At 26.4% G+C, this 21,037-nt stretch overlaps 1 protein-coding gene across 1 annotated transcript; it reads left to right on the top strand.

The window, feature by feature from the left end:
- Positions 1 to 6,460: 6,460 nt before the first annotated feature.
- LOC112601175 lies at positions 6,461 to 10,091 on the top strand. The gene is made up of 5 exons (XM_025348643.1): positions 6,461 to 7,158; positions 8,968 to 9,101; positions 9,281 to 9,459; positions 9,561 to 9,699; positions 9,777 to 10,091. The coding sequence occupies exons 1-5, from the start codon at positions 6,995 to 6,997 to the stop codon at positions 9,935 to 9,937; spliced, it is 777 nt and encodes a 258-aa protein (XP_025204428.1). The 5' UTR covers positions 6,461 to 6,994; the 3' UTR covers positions 9,938 to 10,091.
- Positions 10,092 to 21,037: the final 10,946 nt, after the last annotated feature.

The raw sequence follows: 21,037 nt of genomic DNA, 5'->3' as shown, positions 1-21,037 counted from the left end.
TAGATATATTATGTACTTTACGCAATGACATTTTCAAAATATTATGTAAATTAATTTTAAAATATTACCTATGTATGCCATAAATCTATTCATGCGGTTTTACAATAAGGTAGTACTTATTGACTCAAAAATTAATAACAATAACATGTCAACATGAAACAAAAATTGATCAATTTTCCTTGACACTATAATAGTAAAATAAATTACCTTCAAAAATAATTTAATATATTATCAAAAAATATCATCAAATATACTAGTTATATGCTAATAATCCGTCTCCGCTTAGAATCCTTTTTCGTAAACAATGATATTATATCATTGAATTCGAATTTAAGACATCTATTACACTTATTACAGTGATCTGCTTAACACCTACTATACAGCAGACCATTACCACTTACTTATATTTTAATTTTACCTTATCCATCTATATCTAGTTATGAAAGAAGCGAGGAAAATTATTCCAGTGTTTGTATTTAGTGGCTGCGATACCAAAAGTATCAAAATTTACCAAATTTATGGCAAATTTAAGAGTATTATTCACTGTAAATTACCAGAAAAAAATATATGGCCATTTTACATAAGTATACATTTGACAGATTTTAATACGTATACTTATGTTTTAATGTAGAATGTACAAACGCTTACAAACTTAGTATCTCATATAGAGTATAATAATTTAATTCAATATATAGTGTTCGGTCTTATAATATACATTTTAGACCACTCAATTTATTGTAGCTGAATCGCATTACCATATTATTATACCTCATTAAGGGATATTATTTCAATAGCAGTTTGCCGCCTAATCTATGTTTAAACCAGCGATTTTGGAGAATCTAAAACGAAGATTAAAGAGCAACGTCAGTATATAACGATAAGTACAGTGAACCAACGTCATTCGCATCATTAAAATTAATCACTCATAATGCAAATTAAAATAAAAGTAATAATATGTTAATTAAGCTAATAATAAAACAAAATATAAGCATAATGTAAATAAAAAAAAAAAACAAAACAATTAAACCGATACATAATAGTCAATATAGATTGAAAAGATGGATATTCGTTTTCCTTTAATAAGAAATGACATAACAATATTAAATATAGTTAAAAGTATTTTGTAATTTAGTACGTAAGTTTGTATTATACAAAAGATAAATAAACCTGAAACATAAATTAATAAAATTATAACAAAGTGAAAAAATAACTAAAATTAATAAAAATAATAAAAATTAGGTAGGTAGGTTCCTTCTAATTGGAAATTAATTTCAACCAAAGAACTATAATAATAATATTATATTTTATAATACATTTTTAAAGAAGATCAGTGGTAATTATTAGTTCAAGACAAAGTCGACTTTGAATTTGAAGAAATAATAATAAGACTCTTTTTTTGTTTTACAAAAATGTGCATAATACTTTTTAATTATAAAATATAAAAGTTATCCACTGTAAAGTATACCTTGATTCTTTGAAATGCTAAACTGAGCAATAAAACAAAGTGCAATAAATTTTTTTCACTTGATGGTGCTTAAGACTCACGTTAAATGAACTGTTTCAAAGAACTTTATAGAAAATAAATACAGATAAACATTCGATAAAAGTGTGTGAATTATTTAAATGCAAATAATCTCTTTGAAGCTTTTTTTTTATTTTGAAGCACAAAACCAATTGTCTTAAAAATCATCGTGGTGAATAATTTAATATATATATAAACACACACAACGATGGTAGTTATCACACAGCTGCTCATATTGAAAAAAAAATTGTGCTTAGTATTTGAAACAATATTGTTTCTATAAAATCAAACAACTCAAAACTTTTAAAATATAATAATTTTTAACTTTGAGAACATGAAAATATATTACATATTAATACAATTTAGGAATCAAGTTATGACGAGAAATGAATATTATTTATATACATTTTATGTGTATTTTTTTTTTTATGGTTTCACTTCTTATATGTGACCACTTTTTTTGGTAGAAGAGCACTCACGAAGTTGCATGTAACTCTAGCTATCAATCAATCGAAAACTGAGCACAGATGGTAGGAAATTTTAGAGAGATTCTTTTTCAAAAAAAAATAAAAATGATGTAAATTGTACTAAAAGAAACCGATACAATAATAAATTACAATATACTCGAGTAAAACAATAGTTATTTTATAAAATCAATGTAGTGGATACACCTTACATTGTTGCACTTAATTAAAAACCATAATAATATTTATATGATTTTAAGATAATTACTCATTACTTCTAAAACACAATTTAATTTTTAACATTAGTTAGGTCACTTAAAAGTTCCATGAAGAATTTAGAAAACGTATTATAATTGTTCTTTTCTATTTGTTTTTTTTTTTTTTTTTTTAATTTGAAATTTTAATGTTAAAAATATGAAAATATATAAAATTCTCATCTAATTATATACACAAAAATTATTTAGATAGTTAACGGTACTAAATAATACATTTTTATTATGTATTACTATTATTTTTTATTGATTTTCTTTTGACACTAAAAAACTAAGAGGAGATGGAGGTTTTTATTTTTAAAAACATTTTTTTTGTTTTATTTTATTTTGTCTCATTATAGCTCAGTTGTAATATGTATGAACATAATAGCCATTACTATATCTATTATACAATATCTAATATTTTACTGTTCATATACCTATTTTATTTATTTGTTATTTAAAAATAATATATTTATTATCATTATACTCAATTTCTTAAATTTATTTTTAAACAAAAATATGACAATGCAATGTCAGTTTGTTATAAATATTTTATCATTTGTTTTAACCTATATTTTATAGGCTTACAATTCTTGTACCTACCTACTTAAAAATAATACGTACTGAGATGTTATTTATTTTTAAATTGAATTTTTTTTTTTTTTTTTTGATTAAGCAATCTATGGTTATTAGATAAATCAATAATTTACAGGTCACTGATCATATTTTTATTTTTATTTCTATATACTTTATATAGACTAATAAATTATTTTCTTTAGACTATATCAAAAAAAAAAAAAATTAATATATTATAATATAGTATTAGTTCAATATTCACAACATTCCGAAATACAATTTTAAAATGCCTGTGTTGTTGATATAGACTTAATAAATTAACTATAAATAATAGTATGCGGTTAAATAACTATAAAAAAAAATTTTTCAATGTGAGCAACATAATCATAATTTTTATTAATATTAAAAACATAGATCATTGTAAAATCAATACAGTCATCTTTCCGCTCAGAATCTAAAATGTATCACCTAGAAACGTATCGCTAATAAATTAATAATTAGTCAAGCTTCTGTAATGCTACGTAAAAAATGTATCTACAAAATATTTATGTACGTAGAGGATATATTATTTAGGTATAATTATATATTATACTCAACAAAAAATAAACGAGTACACAATATATCGAATATATATACATAAAAAAAAAATATGTGTGCTTTACCTAATTACTTTTATTCAAATTTAAATTAACAATTAATTCCATAATAATTCATGACTGTTAGACGCTGAAGTTAAGCTGAAAGTCATTTAAGTTTTACTGAAAAATAAATATTAATTATTATGAGATATTTTAAATTCTAAGCGGAGCGATGACTGTATTGATTTTACAGCAATATATGTTTTTTTTATTTTGTCCATATGTACACAAATTATAGTTGAACGAATGTTTAGATTTTCAACTTTAAAGTTGTTTTCTATTAATTGAGTACGTATAAATTATATTTTTAGAAAATTAAAAATTAAAATCGTTAGTACTTTAAAAAATAATCTGACCAAACGAGGAATATCAAAAACAAAATTACGGAAAAACATAAATTTTTACCCAAACCCTGTTGTCAACAAAATCAATTTTTTTTTTTTTTATTTGAATTCAAAAATAAATCATTGTACAGACTTCAAATTGCTTATAAAATATTCATGTTAATATTTATTATTGACAAGGCTTTCAAAATATTATTTTAGTCAAATTAAACTGTTTGTAATTCAAAAATATTGTTTGTGTGTACTATAGAAACTTTAACATATGTATTATATTTTACTATCTTATACCTACAATTAAAACTTTTCAAAATATTAAAACTAATTTCATGATATTGCCTGATTATACCACGAACGTATTTACATCGTTCTACGGCAAGTCTGTATTTAATTGAAGTTAAAAACAAATAACATATACGATTTATATTAAAATTAATTCTATATACGGTATCACTTACAGTAAAATAAATGATCTTCGCTCATAATTGTATTTTGCATGCAAATATAAGATGATTCATTATTAAATTTAATTTAAACATATCTTTTTTTTTTCATTTATATAAAGTACAATAGATACTCATTTAAGTACTCAATGAAAAGGTAGGTACCTATAGAGTCTACACCATACTAAAAAAATTTCTTACTTTTACATTTTTTTTTTTTTTTGTTTTGTTTTGCTTAAAAATGTATTATTGATGATCATAATATTACGGATTTTCTGATACGTAAACATTGCGAAAATATTTTAATATTTCGTTATGTAGGTAGTCAATTTTTTGTGACCATTTTAACAGGCATACGATTGTTTATTCTTAACACATTTTTTGTAGTTAATTAAATGTATTTGAATTCTACTCTCGTCGACTACAACAGCAAATGGTTGAACACGAATCTTTCAAGGAATATAAATTAAATATAATATAATCAGTTGTTTAAATTTATCATTTGTTTACAAAGAGGTTTAATAATGTCATATCTAATGGTAATTATACAATTATAATACGTACTAAACACTAATTATGTCCAAACAATAGAAATAAACTTTTAAACTTGTTACCACATGTTTTAAATAGGTAATCTGAAATATAAAACAATATAATATCATTAAATTTCAAACGCGTGTATGAATAATAACTATATTTATAGCAACTACATAAAATTAATATCTATTTTTTCTCCTTTTCGGACTACCTACCTACTCTGTAACCGTCGTTGCAAGTTATCGTGTTTCAAGTCTTTCCAAGTCATAAATCATGTAATAGAAGATGTTTTTTTGTGACGGATTTGTACCTACATAATGTCCATGGCACCAATAATATTCAGGTAGCTTATCAGTCATCTCGCCATCATCATTTATAGTATATATTATTATAATTTATTCTTTACAACTATTATAATCGATTACGAGTCACCGAAACAATGTATTCCGACGATGGAATATTACTGTTGTGATAAAGGCCTATGGGCTACGAGTTATGACTGCGTGATCATAATATTATACGGCTGAAATATAATCAAAAATATTATTATTATCGTAAGTGTACGTCGATTGGTTATCTTCTCGGTGCGTTGTAAAATTTAAAGCAACATAACGTTATTATAAGTAATTAATTGTTATGGATTGCAGTACGACGCACGATAATAAAATATTTAACTGTTTAAGTGTGACTATTGATATTAAATATTATTGTGATGTGTACTAACATTTTTAACAATTTAACATAAAACGATATGTAGGTGTAATGTAAAAATCGATTATCCTTTTGACGGTATCTATCCAAAAAAATGTTGTTTTAAAATAAATAAAATTCACGCTTCACACGTTGTTAGTGTTATTATCGCTGTAAAAACGATAAATGCCAAATGCCAAATGGTAATTGCACTATGTACCAACAGTTCCAGGGCAGTGGCAAACGGTTTGCGGCCAATGGTACGGCGCCATCTGTGGGTGTCAACGCGGAAAAGTCTTGACTTTCCGAGTTCCGCGACTGCTCGACAGTGCGCGACAGCCGTTCGTGATCTCATCGATTGCACGACCAAAATATAGACCCGACTTCAATAAATAAATAAATAAACGTATCTAATATTAAATCATGGTCGATTATAAAAATATATTAATAAGCTAATATTATTTATAAATATTACAATCGATGGGGTGGTACGGACTTCGGACAACGCTCGCGTCGATAATATAATATTATCACAACGTTCACGACTGATCCTGTGCACAAGCACAATTAATAATAACACTGTACCTATTCGTGCCGAACACATGGAAGTCCCATAGCGATATTATTGGCCACAGGTCCTCTGGATAAAAATATAAATATTTTATTTTGAAATAATTGATCAAACCAAAAATGATGTTATCGTGAAACGTGACAATTTCGTCGTGACTCGCGTCCGTTAAGGTTAAACAGATTATTAATTTGTTACTCGTAAAGTTAATACTTATATTATGTATTAATATCGCGAGTGCGCACGTCCCGACGACTGTTCCTTATCTCTCGCAGAACAGCTGATTTGACGGATAACAGTTCCGAGCGGGGGTGATAACACCGTTCGCTATAGTAATAATAGCAACAACAACAACAATAATAATAATAATACATTTTTTTTTATTTTTTTTTTTACCAAACGAAAATCTATAATAATAGTAATATTATTATTATCTCGACGCGGCCGCGGTGTTTTTTTATCGTTTAAAATAATATATGGTTTTATCACGTGAAAAAATACTGACGCAATCGCCGTCCGCGGACCGTGAACGGCGAAGTGAAGCACTCGTCGACTTACCGGTGCGGCGTACTCACTACTCAATCGATACCCATCGCCGTTGATACGCAGTCCGTGCTCGGCACATCGTCAACGTGTACGCCGATCATAATATTATTATTTTTATTGTTATTACTGTCGTTATCATACCTAATCGTTATCACCGCCGTTCCGTTCCGCACTGTGCACTGTAGACGCCGCCGCCGAGTGCTGCGTTCCAAACTCCCAAGTCATCGCGACCACCGCCAAATAGGTACGTACCTACCTACCGTACTGTAATTGTATCAACGATGTTGTTGTCGGACATGAGGCCGGTGGTTACGGTCTCCCACGGTCGTTCCGGTCTTGCGATGTAGTCGAGCTCGCCGCCGGATTGACCCGCCGTCTCGGAAAACGAAGGAGAAGCACCGCCCGACGACCCGCAATGGCCGTGTGGCTGGAAGTGCTGTTCGTGGCTTTTTTCATCTCGCTGCCGTTCCTCTACGACACGCGCCGGACGTTCCGCTACTACTTCCGTCTGGCCATCTTCTCCGCGCTGGCCTACCTGACGTCCCTGTTGGCCGTCTTCCAGTTCAAATACCGGTCCAGGTAATCCAACTCGCTGCAGCAAAGCTGTTATCCGTTAGGTACACGCCCGTGTATACAAATTATTAGCGTTCAACCGACTACTATCTGTTCCGACAATTCGTTTTTCAGAATAAGTACCCGTTTTCACGCCGCCTGGTACCGGACACGACCTTGTCAGGTATTGGGTTCCGTTGAAATGTGGGCTTGGACTTGTATGCCATGACACGGTTTCCCGTAGGTCACTCGGCTATAAAAACAACTTATCGGTTAGGGTATACCTACCATGCCTGTAGTTACTTGAAATTTGTGTTGAAAAATTGCTCTTTGAAAGTTAAAAGAAGTTCTCGCAACAACAATAATAATATTATTTATTGTTTAAAATTACTTTATTTAATGTTGATTTCTTTACTGGAATATAATTGATCCAAAGACCTTGAGAATTTATTTTTTTTTTTTTTTTAATTGTGCTCATCAATATAATAATTCAGAAAGCATATTATTGAAACATTAAATACTGCATCGTCTGCCTAGCTATTATCAGTTACATTCGTCATGGTTCATATGGAATGTACACATTAATCATTTCCTTAGTTGGACTAACTGTTGTACATTATTATTACTTATGTGTTATTTTGTACATTATATTTTATACTATCAACTATGTTATGAAATATGTGTACCATACATACCTAATGTTAATATGCACATTCTATATTTATTAATTCCACAATATTTATCTCATTCTAAAAGTATGTGGCTTATGCCAAGTTCAGTTATCTAAGAATGTAATTGTAAATACATTTATCAATTAACACTATAGAAACTTAGAATTGAATACTAATGATATAACATGTTGACTGTGTATTGTGAAATGTTTTTTTACTAAAAAAAATGTTTTTTACTAACTTAAATATTTATTAATTATTATTTAGTTTAAATTGCAGATTTACATAAATTAGTTTTATGTTTAAAAATTATTAAAGACCTAAGTGGTCTTAATAGGGTTTTTACTTAATTGATATATTTTATCGACATAATATATTTGTATCTTAATACTTACTAAAAAGCTTTGAAAGTATAAGCAGATAAGCTACCTTTTATTTACATATTTTTGTTAAAGAAAAGTAATAATGATTTTAAAAAATAATGATTAAATCCTACTTAAATGTATTAAGTAATTTGTGATATCATATGATAATTTTAAAAACAATAAAATAAAATTTTATATTTTTTGAAAAAACTGTATAAATTTGTAAAAAAGAAAAGAAAATGTTTTGTTGCAACTCACTGATAGTTAAATTATGTAAACAAAATAAATAATATTCTTTAATAATATATTCTATCAACAGTCACTCATTGACCTTTCTAATCAAAAATGTAGAAGTATGCCAATGCATAATAAATCTCAAGCCTGATGATTACTATTTAAGTGTATTTTAATAATGTATAATATTTAAACATTGATATACAGTTTAGATAGATAATCTGTAAATGTAATCATTATATTATCTATTATAAATATATCATTACATCAATAAAACAGTGTAGTGTAATTTCCAAAATAAAATAATTTTTACAAGGTTTTTTTTTAAAACAATTTGCACAGGTGGTGAAAAAAATATGGTGAATAATATATATTTTTTTTTAATTTTACTTATACACATTATAGTATGTCAACAATAATAGAAAATGTACAGAAAAAAATATATATTTGAATCTTAATGTATAGAAGTCTTAGAATATACCTTTCTCGCATATAACAAACATCCAAGGACATCCTTTATTCTATTGTGATAATTTTTTATAAAATATAAAAATTTATTTTTGCAGGTTGATCGCATATTTTGGACAACAAATTTCAGATTTATTGTCTCTTGAATGGTGCCTACATGGGAAAAAAAATCTGTCATCAACACGTGCAAGAGTGGCTATTATAAATTATCAAACTGACATTGATACATTAGGTGATTATTATTATTTTAAAATTTTTATGTGACTAATGACTATGAGTACTAATTTGAGTAAAAGATACACAATTTGTGCTGGGCAACAAAAGCAATTTTTTATGTTTAAATAAAAAAAAAAATTAACATAGTATTGTATATTTCCATATTTAGAGTAACATTTTTTTATATTTTTACAGGACTTTTACATTTGGTATATAGTCAAGAGATGGAACTGAATATAATTTCAGAAACAAATTTTGTCAACTTATGGCCATTTTCGTTTTTTCCATGGCTGCTTTCCTTGGCACTATCCCCTTTTCAATTTTTTTATACCAATTTAAGGTTGTTGAATTGTTGTCCATCAATTGATTCACAGGTAAATATTATAAAGCATTGTTTAAATTGTATTAAATAATGCAACATACATACATACATATTTATATATTAAAATTTTTTTATTATTATTACTGTTTATAGCCTACAATTATTTTATCATCAACTAAAATGACAAATGAAGAAACTATTAAAATGGCTTTAAAAAAAAAATTACCTGTCCAGCCTATCGTATTTTCCAACTGCTATTTCATAAACAAAGAAAAACATATGTTTGAGCCAGGTGTTTATATTATAGCTTTAAAATTGTTACAATATTTTATGGTCTTATCATATCCTTGTAATATTTAATTATTTCAGGTCGTGTTATTATATCTGTTATGCCAATCATAGAAACTGATGGTTTATCAGCAAATGATATATCTAACTTCAGTGATGAAGTATGTTCTAAAATACGTACAGAATATGACAGTATAAGTAAAATAACTCAACTGGGCGACTATCAAACACCATCTTTTTAGGCCTTTGAGTTCATATTATTAATAATACTCTTCCATGCACAATTTTTAATTAACAAAACTTCAAGTTATATTTATTGTTTATTTTAAAAAGACACATTTTTGTTCACTATGGTATGGCTAAAAAGTATATTTACACTACTTAAATGTTGATAATTCTTAATTGTTTATTTATTTATAATTCATTGTTTTTTTTTTTTAACAATTTTTATTTGTTTATATACATAATATAGACATATTTTGTTCTTATTGGCTGTGCATATTATAATATGTAATTTGTTAGATAATTATTTATTTTGTTTTCAAAACTGTGATGGTCATTAATCATTACATAATCTAAATACCAAAAAAGTATTTTTTTTTTTTTATTTTTTTTTTATGAAACTAGTCATAATTAGTATTATCATTTATTTGATTATCTACTCAATTTATAATCAATATAAACGTATTTTTTTTTTTAATTTTGTGTTTGTTGTGTTTTAGTTGGACTTCCATTAATTTTTTTTTACACATTTTTAATGTTAAAATATCAAATTAAAGACCATCATAAAAGTGTTTGTTAATTTTTTCATCTAGTTGTAAAAAAATATTTTTATTGTAAATGGGTTGGGTGCAATTGTGTATGTTATCTATTGGGCTGTATAAATTAAATTATGTCCAATATAGAATTAGTTATAAAGTCATAGTGATGACTTAAAGAATATTAACTACCTACTATTTATAAAAAACAAAAGTTATGCATTAAGACTTAAATTATTTTTTTAAATTTAATATCCAATAAAGTTATCTTAAAATTACTTATTTATTATTTATTTTATTTTGATATTATATTTGTATATGAGTATACTGTAATTTATTTAAATGTTACTGAAAAAAACTGTGTACAGAAAATTGTGAAATCCAAGGTAGTTGAAAAAATACAATTAAATTCACTTATGTAATATAACATATACTTTTTGATACTATGATAAATTAGGATTTAGGAAAATTGGTCCCATGAAAAAAACACTGTTTGCAAATAGTTGTCCCCGTAGTATTATACACGAATAACTATTGGTTCTTATCTAATTTCTGTGACAAATTTTTTATTTTTATAACTTTAGAGAAATATAGGTAGTTTAAGGAATACTCATAGAATTATCTGAAAATAACTAGCTTTTTATTTAGATTGTATTAATATTAAGAATGTTGTGGCAATTGTCATTATATTATTACTTTAGTGAAAACATACAGAAAATCATACGTTCATATTTTTAACATAATAATTTTTGTTTATTAATCTTTCAGTTTAACTTAATCTAAATAAATCTCATCAAATACATGTAACTTTTAAAAAGATTTAATGCCAATATTTGTTTTTTTTTTGATTTTGCAAGGTACACAAGTAATAAAAAATGACTGATAATGTGCAATATACACGGGTTTACTATATAAGGGACTTAGCCCCTCCCCTCCAAAATTATATAGTATTTCATGTGAAAATATTTTTTTGTAGATTCACTAATTGTATGATAGTATAGGTATATTATATTATTAAGCAATTGCGGATCCAGGACATATTTATGTGGGATAGAGAGCACAGGGGCGGATTTAGACATTTTCCAAGGAGAGGACGCATAGAAATCAAAAAAAAAAAAGGTCATTAGATTAAAAAATTAAAATAAAAGGTAAATAATGCTTAGGTTAAATTAACTTCATATTCATATCATTAAAACATTTTAAATTTAAAGAATTAGAGTGTACATGGGGGGCATGCCTCCTTACATTCGCGCTTGAAAAATAATTTTACTACGAGAGCTTGACATGATTCTCATCTGTCTTTATTGTCTTCTATAATCTATGAATTTCATTTAATCAATGAATAGTTTTTTTTTTTTTTTAGTTAATTTAGCTTGCCAGAAATTTCAATAGATTTCCGCTTACCTATATGTCAAATTAACAATTTAAAAATGCTCCTAATATGTATATTGCAAAAAATTTCAAATATTGTAAAAAACGACAGAATTCTAATAATGTTCATAACTTGATGATTGAAAGTAAATCAGTTTTCCCGAATATTAAAGGTGACCAAGCTTAGAATAATAATATAGTACTCCACTTATTTATCTAACAATAAAACCCATCCTATTACTGAACTACCGCGATATTATCGAAATTAACATATCCTTTGGATCCTTTAAAATCTAACCTAACCAAAAGTACTAATTAAATTATTGCTACCAGAAACCACCTTCGATGTTGAACTTGAATATCTATATTCTAACATTTTTTATTTTTATTTTTAATTACAATTTATAATACGTTTAGACTTTAGAGTCTTTAGACACATAAAAAAAAAAAAAAACAGACACAATTTTTTATAAGTTTATAACTAATAGATGCATTCATCCCTTCGCTTATTAGAATCTAAAATAATTGTCTATCTTCATGAAATTCGATTTAAAATCTTGGTATATCCCAAGAATTTTGTTATTATTAATGTCTGTATGTCATAGTGGTGGCACCAGTATTTTATTCCTTGTAGGCTCAACCTGAGACACGTAACTGTAGAGCCAATATATCTAATATATACTTATAATAAGGTGTAAAATATCTTTGCTCCAAGCTTCCTGCCAAAATCGTACCTACCCAAAAAAGGAATCCATGGGTCTGGACCCCAATATATTTCTGTTAGAGTAATGAATAATACATTATTTTATTTATACAAAAAGTTAAAAAAAAAAAAAAAATGGTCACCACTTTAAGGCCTTTAGGTTCTCTTCCATAACATAAAAACAAAGCCATATCAATTCCATACATTTTATACCATCAAATTAATCTATAATATCATATTTAAATTTTAAACTATAAAACACGTAGACACATAAATATATATTTTATACGAATCAAAATGAAATAAAATATCTTGATAGTTACCTATATTTAATTCAATAACATTTTTTTTTTTATACAAATTTATACTTTTACTATCAACTTAATTTAATAAAATAATATTTAAATATATTATACAAATTAAGTTTTATATTGTTAATTACGTTTGAACATGTCAACTTGAATTGAACAACAGTTAACAACTGATAATACATAATAGTATTAGTATAATACGTAGGTATATTAAAATATCAATTCAATTTATTTTATATTATATTTCTATTTTTATGTTCATAATAATCAACATTTACTATCACAATATATAGGTACCTACTACGTAGATCATTGAAAATATTACTTATCTTGTTTCAATATTATGCGTTTATATTTTCTCCTCGACTCCTCGTGCTCATACTGATAAAATACAATGCAGATTATTTATTTTAATGATGGATTTTGATTTAATTTTTAAAATTTCAGGGTACCTATAGGTCAGTAGACGGATTAGGTATTTTTAGCGAAGGCAATGGTCCGTCAGTGCCCACCCTTGACACCGTCCCTGAAGTATCGTTTAAAAGTTAGCGGAGTATATTTCACGAACATAACACGATTGTGCATTTTTTACCTTTTTATATTTGAAAAAATACAACACGATTGCCCACAAATTTAATTAAATTTTATATTGCTGACTTAAATGATTATAATTTAAAAAAAAACTATAGTTGAAAATCTGAACTAGATGTTTGGTCGAAACAATTTTTTTCACTTACATTTTTACCCTTGGAAGATTTAAAAGACGCTTTTGCTTATTTAATTGAAAATAGCCCTACTAATAATTTTGAATTCACTGATTATGTAGGTACCTACTCATTAATTATAAATAATATAAATCATCTGATGTTGCTTTTTCACCGTTTTTATGGGCAACTGAAGCTGAACTTTCAACAGAAGCAAGCACTCAAAAATATTTAGGTACCTAAAAGATGCGCAATCGTGTTGTATTTTCTCAAATATGAAAAGGTAAAATGTGCACAATCGTGTTGTGTGTTTTTTTTTTTAGGTAAAAAAATAAAAAATGCGCAATCGTGTTGTACCGGTATGTCACACAGCGCCTCACAAAACAGTCTATATTATTGCAACATACTTGTTGCTCACTTAAATGACCGATAAACTAATTCGGTATACGCGTTGTCACTATGAATTCACATGAATGATTCGGGTTTGTTTTTAATGGTCGGTTCATAAACTCCGAATATGAAAGCCAGTCACAATAATATTCCAAACGTGTCATTAGATATTTTGCACTATTTCACAAATAGAAATATCATTTACAATAGAATGACAACTACAAATTACCAGCTATCATACACACTTTGCACGTACACGTTTTACATCTATGTACATATGCAGTAGAGCCGACGAGACCGTAGTCAGGACGAATTCAGATCGAGCATCGTCAGGATTACCGAGATTCGTCTGCGGACTACCAAAGGGTTTTTGAGATTATCTATTCAAATGACTAAGATTTTTATTTTTAATTCTATTTGCACTTTTATTTTTATTGCACTTGAAATTACAAAAATAATAAGTAACTTTAACATAATTAATTACAAAAAAAAAAAAAAAAAATGTTTAAAATATTAAAACTTAAGTACCTATTGCGTATAGTCAGTAATTTTTTTTTTTTTGAAGAAGAAGAATTCCGAACATACTACAAAATAATATTATCTATTCACTAACAAATGGACTTGTGCCATCCAGATTACCGCGTTCAACGTATTATCGGGGGTGCGGACTATCGATGCTCTTTACTGTGTGTATGATATTTGAACATTTCCTCCATATGACGATTGTAGCTACTATAGGTATCAACAAATTACAATACACATATTATAGGTATTATGCATTAATCGAGTTGGAAATGAATTATACGTATTAAAGAACCAACGCGTTAAAACATAATAATATATCATGTAATAGTATAAATCCGTACAAAAAATTGTTCGACTTATATCTGGGATACCTAGGTATCATATTATATTTTTATGTTTTTGTATTTTTTTTTTTTTTTGACACAATCACGTATCTTGTTTTTCTTTAGATTGTTACTAACCTAACCTTGTCACGGCGGTATTTATTGTAGAGTACTATTTGCCGTTAATATACCATAACTCATGTTATACAATAAATAATAATATATAATATAACCAATACCTTTATGTTTTTTTTTTACGAGATCTGTTCGATCCTATCTATAAATTATAATAGTACCCACAAGTGCACGCGCGGAGCGTTTCGACAATTATTGGAAACTTCTAAGGAAATCGTTTAACGAAATGTCACGAGTTAAATTAATAGGAGCCGTTTACACGCGGCGTACGTCGTCGTCGTTTTCAGTTATAGCCCGTTATTTCCGGATACAGTCGTGACTGGCGTTCTGTTTTGTATTTTCCGAAAACTATCGTACGAGAGGTACCTGTTCTTTGAAATTCGTAACATTATTGCCACATCTCAAGTTCCATCAAACAGCGCGCAACTATTGCACTGGGCGCGAGCAGGTCATGTTTGTAACCGCAAAACTCGTGTTACTTGGCATTCTGTTGAGCTATTGTAGTATGACTAAACAACTATTGAAAATCAGTGTAGATGTACTGTGCAATCAAATATGTAATATTCGATTGATGTCTTATAGTGAACGATGTCTCAAAACTGAAGTTGGGAGCAAGATATTTCAATTATAGGATCTTCCTTGTTCAATAATTTGATAACGCTTTCATAATAGTTATATGAACGCTCAAATTAAATTTCTTCGAAATAATACATCATTCGATTTAATTATCTATCTTCCGATATCCAATCCTAAGGCTGGTCTTGCAACTTTCCGTACATATTAATCTTCAATATCTTGTGTGGTTTTCGTTAGTCTTACATCAGATACCGCGGTTTTTTTGATACATTATGAATTATGATGTTTTTAATGGTCCTTGGTCCTATGATTCCTTCTATTACAATGTGTCAGTCGTCAGAAGCTCATCTTCGTGTCTCAAGACACGTCCAATCTATTCTATCTTGTAATGTTTTTAATCGACATGTCGTACATTTTTATGGCTTAATATTTTATTTGCTAAGTATACCGTCCTACTAAAATTTGTTTTCTATCCTGTTCAACTCACCTCCAAATATAACTGTTCTCCAGTTAACTCAAAACTGTTACAATTTTTTTGACATACAAATTTCGCGTATACCTAGAGGCTAGAGCCATTTCCTATTTACGCCGCATGCTTAAATTTAAACTTTTGTCCACCCACAGAATCAAGTTACTTAACACAATACGTTTCTTATGTTCATAAATTCAAATTTCGATTGTGCAATCTTCAATTTTAATTCCGTTACACGTTTTCTATCAATAAAACGCTATAGCTACCTAATATAAAAAGTACGCTCATTTCCCTTATTTTTTTTTTTTTTTATCTATACTCATTTAATGTACGATGATATTAAGGTATACTGCCATACAAATTATAACTCCTGTGAACTCGTTAGAATTTCCAATGATTAAAACAAAGTAATCAACAGTTTTTTTAAACTTAAACTCATTGCTATGTTTATCATATATTATGTATAATACGAGTATGTGGCTGACTCAAAGTTATTTCTTCGGATCATCAAATATTTTTCTAATTTGTTTTCTCACGCTTTGTCAGTCATATCACATACTTATGTGAAGGTTTTTATCATTGTCATATCAGCCTCACCTCAGACCTAAATTCATGTAGAAAGCATAAATCTACCAGCGAATATTTTTAGCTACACATGACTAGTTCTACCACTAAGCCACTAAGATTTTACTGTGTTAGGTATTCAGTTAGGCACCTACCAATTATTAAACGATAATCGCTCCCAACCATTTTCGATTACTTATAAGGCTAAAAACGCTTAAAAACAGAGATTTTAAGCAAAATTAAATTTTTGATTAATATTTTTTCGTGGCTATCAATATAACAAAACAGATTATAGGTACAAGCGTACAACCGTAGTCCATATCATAATAGATTCAGTTATATTAAATCACGAACATTTTTACCGAATTATGCAAAATAATAATAAATAAATAGAAATTTGTAATGGTATGATTTAAATTTAAAGCATTAAACGAAATAAACCGTAATAATATTACTATGTAAAATGGTAAAGATCAAATACAACACAATCAAAGTAAGACACAAATATATTAGTAAAATAATATTTTATTAAGTAGATATGCAATTTTTGATAAATTTAATATGCATAATATATTATATTATATTAATATTAAATACGCAGTTGGAAGGTATATTATAATGAAAATAATAACAAAAATGTCGTTCTTACTATATTATAATATAAGCATTTTTTGGATTTTTAACATGCTTATATTTTTACTTTTATATTATGTGTTGATTATGAGAATAATTCGTGTAGTCTTAGAAATCTAGATATTTTTAGATTATCTATAATTATTATTTATAACTGATTTCCCGATAAAAAATATACGACCATCACGATTGATGACTATCGAATTCTATTACGTTTATAAGAAAAGGTATGAATACAAACGATTTTAATACAAGAATAGAATAAAAATAATAATCATTCAAGAATAGCTTTTGTATTAGGTATAGTACTTATTATACTTTATTATTAGTAAAATATTTTCAAAAGAAATCAAATTATTTATTTGTAGACAACGACTGTCGGTATTTGCAATTATTGGAAATGGTAAGTGATATCTAATCAGTTGATTTATTTTGTTTTTTTATAAAATTTCATGATAAAGAATAAAGCTCCTATTTAATAAAAATTAATATTTTTTTCACAGAAAAATTTCTTTATTGTGTTTAATGCTTAGTTCCATTTTATTTTAATAATAATAAATTCGACTCGCTGACACCTATCTTCTAGCAATCTAGACATTTCTTTCTATTTTTTCGCTTCTCTGTTTATTTTATTTTTCATTTTTCATATTTCATTATTCTTTACTTCCTTAGTATGTATTGAATTTTGTGCTTTCTCATTTATTCGATATCTGTTTTCATTGATTCACTGTTTTTTATGTCGTGACACGTAACTTTGTTAGGATATTATTAACTTGTATCTTGTATTATAGTCTTTAATTCCTTTTTCTTATTTTTTCCGTAGAGTCATTTTGCAAAGGTTTAAAGTTATAATTATATGTTATTTTATTTTATTCATACAAAATGATTTTTACTTTTCATAAAAGTTTAATCTATTTTCTGCGGTATGCAAAGGCACCAAGCGTAGGTACGTGCAAGCACACAAAAGTGTAACGCATTTGCAAGTCAGCCTTTTTGTTAAAAATTTACAAGTTCAACATTTTTTTTTTTTTCATTCATTAATTATTTTAATAAAAATAATACATTATTATTGGAAGTAGTATCGATGGCTGCTTCTTTATCTCATGTTTTTTTTTTTTTTAAATTTTGTACACATTTTTACTTATTGTATTGATCTTGTTTACAGATTGTGAATCTCTTTTATAAATATTTATAAAAAAAAAGCACATTATAATTGTTTTCTGATTATTTTTATAGGTATAACCACAATTTGTTATTAAGGTCTTCTCATAACGTTGTACCGAGTATATTATGTGTAAACAATTTAACAATTATAAATTCCATTACACTACAATTTTATTTATATTGTATACCTACCACCGCTATGCCATCGTATGATATTACAAAACTTATAATTGTATTGCAATTTTCAAGTTGATAGAGCGACTTCAAAATAAATCTAATATTATATTAAAATACTTTTTTATTGTTATTATTTTTGGTTTTACTGAATCACTGGGGTGTTGTGTACACTGAACACATTTAATATTAAATTGTCTTAATTTTTATAAAATAAATATCTTTAAGAACTGTTTTAATGAATTCTGAATTGTAATTGTTTTTTTCCTTTGAATTAAAAAATAAAATAAAAATAATAATAAAAACCGAATTAATTTTCTTTCTCTAAGAAAGAACTGCAATTATATTCTACCAAGAATAAACTAATTAATCTTGTTCGAAAAATACTTGTTTTTTTTTTCTTTAAAAATGTTATAACGACTGAATTTCTATGTACATTATATATTAAATCGATTTCTTTTCATTTAACTTTTTTTTTTTTTTACAAATAGTTTTTAATACTTTGTTAATTTTTCTGTCGAAAATGTACATTAATATTATTCAGTTTTTCTTTATAACTATTCCCAAGAAGGTAATTCAAAGGCGACAAAATTTACGAATCAAGTACTATTTTTATGGTGTAATTGATTTTTTTTTTTTTTAATTTAGAAGAAAGAATAACCATATTGTACAAAATAAATTATCACATTTTTTTTTCTTCTAAATTATATTCTTCAATGGACTTTTCAACTATTTTATTTTACGATAATATTGAAATATATATCTTTTATTTAATTTTATTAAATATAGCTGTTTCGAGGCGGTAATTCATGACTCATGCATTGATCACATCTACGTACAGTTGATTTCACGTAAAATTCTTTTTACATTTCATTTATTCACTACGAATTTTATACTTTTAATACTTTTAACACTTTCGAGATAGGTAATAATCATTTTTGGAGTATTATAATACGAACATTAACTGGTGTCAACATTATACGTAACGAGGTAAGTTATAAACATTATATATTACTTCTTATTACAGGTATAATATATGTATATATATAAACAAGAGCGTTGCTCGACAGTTCTTGATTGTTATAGGACTAAGCTTAATTTATACTAATATATACAGTTGATATAGTCCTAAGACGACATTAGGGAAGATACATTTTTTTGTCTAAAAGCTGTTATGGCTTCCGATATAGTCTTAACTATATTACAGGTAAAGAAATTCTATCATAAAAATAACAAAGAATAAAAGTAATTTTTTTTTTTTTTAATCATATATTATTTAGATTTACATGTAGATTAAGATTCACATTTGAATTTGCTTTGCAGGTTTGAATGTTTAACATAAAAACCAAATCAATTTATATTTATTTATATAAGTAGGTACTTTAGAACAATTTCACGTGATTAACTTAATAAATAATGTATTTCGGTATTTTACAATGATTAGATACATTTAAAGAAAGTAATAATAAATGTTATTATCATTGGATTATTATTTGGTTCAGAATGTTCAGATTGTCTTTCCTTATAAAACGATATGTTATGTAAATTTAGCCATCAGGTCAGAAAAATAGCTCGTAATATAAATAAAAAAAAAAAAAAATACGGAAAAGAATATTTCAAATATCTATTAAATAAATATACATTTATATTTTGTTATTCAGTATAAATATAGGAACTATAATCTTTAAAATTTTACTCTGAGAAAATTATAAATTTTAATATGATTAGGTACTTATAACAAATTTTTAGTTCGTATATTTCTACTTATGAATATTTAGAAGAATTTTTATGAAATATAAAATAAATATATTAAACTTTGTAAGTAGAGATTCTACAGGTATTAGTGTCGTAAAAAAATATGTTTTGATTTTTAAACATTGACATACGAGTAAGTTATTACTTCGTCAAATATTTATTCTTTATTATTTGAATACGAATATTTCTTTGATACCGTAATTTTAATATCGTACAAATTCTTAATTTATATTGGTAGGCAATCTGTCTCCATAATAAAAAATACATGATTATAATTGATCATTGTAAATATTTTCAACTTGAATGATGTAATATTATGTTCACTAAATATTATATTATAATCGATGAAAAAATTATAAAAGCTATTTGTGAATTTGAAATCATAAATATATATATATATATACATCCTTTAAATCAACTAACTTGACTTATAATAAAAAAAAGAAAAATCATCGATAAATAATTACACATTTTTGTGTATGGTTGCTATTGGTTACAGTAGATAAAATAGTAATTACAATTGGATTTAATTTTAGACCTGCATATTAAACTAGGTTAAAACCATCAGAATGCCTGTGTTAACAATATGTGTAGTTTATATTTAACGGACTTAAAGGCAAGATAAATCCATTCGCATTATTAAATGTTCCACCACACAGCACAGCTAGTAATATTAAAATTAAACAAAATATATAATGAAGCTATTGGAGTTAACAATGAAATATTTAATTTTATATAGCCATCTGAGCAATAACAAAATAATAAATTATTTCGACTATTGAGA

The sequence above is a fragment of the Melanaphis sacchari genome, unplaced genomic scaffold (assembly GCF_002803265.2).
Source record: "Melanaphis sacchari strain LSU unplaced genomic scaffold, SCAv2.0 Contig75_pilon_pilon, whole genome shotgun sequence".
Taxonomy (NCBI): Eukaryota; Metazoa; Arthropoda; class Insecta; order Hemiptera; family Aphididae; genus Melanaphis; species Melanaphis sacchari.
The sequence above is the reverse complement of the archived record's forward strand: the minus strand, read 5'-3'. Positions and strand labels throughout refer to the sequence as shown.

Excerpts from the sequence above, each read along its gene's own strand:
- LOC112601175 (XM_025348643.1), top strand. The coding sequence starts at position 6,995 with ATGGCCGTGTGGCTGGAAGTGCTGTTCGTGGCTTTTTTCATCTCGCTG. Across the intron at positions 7,159-8,967 it reads CAGTTCAAATACCGGTCCAG|GTTGATCGCATATTTTGGAC; the intron begins GTAATCCAACTC and ends TTATTTTTGCAG. Across the intron at positions 9,460-9,560 it reads GTCCATCAATTGATTCACAG|CCTACAATTATTTTATCATC; the intron begins GTAAATATTATA and ends TACTGTTTATAG.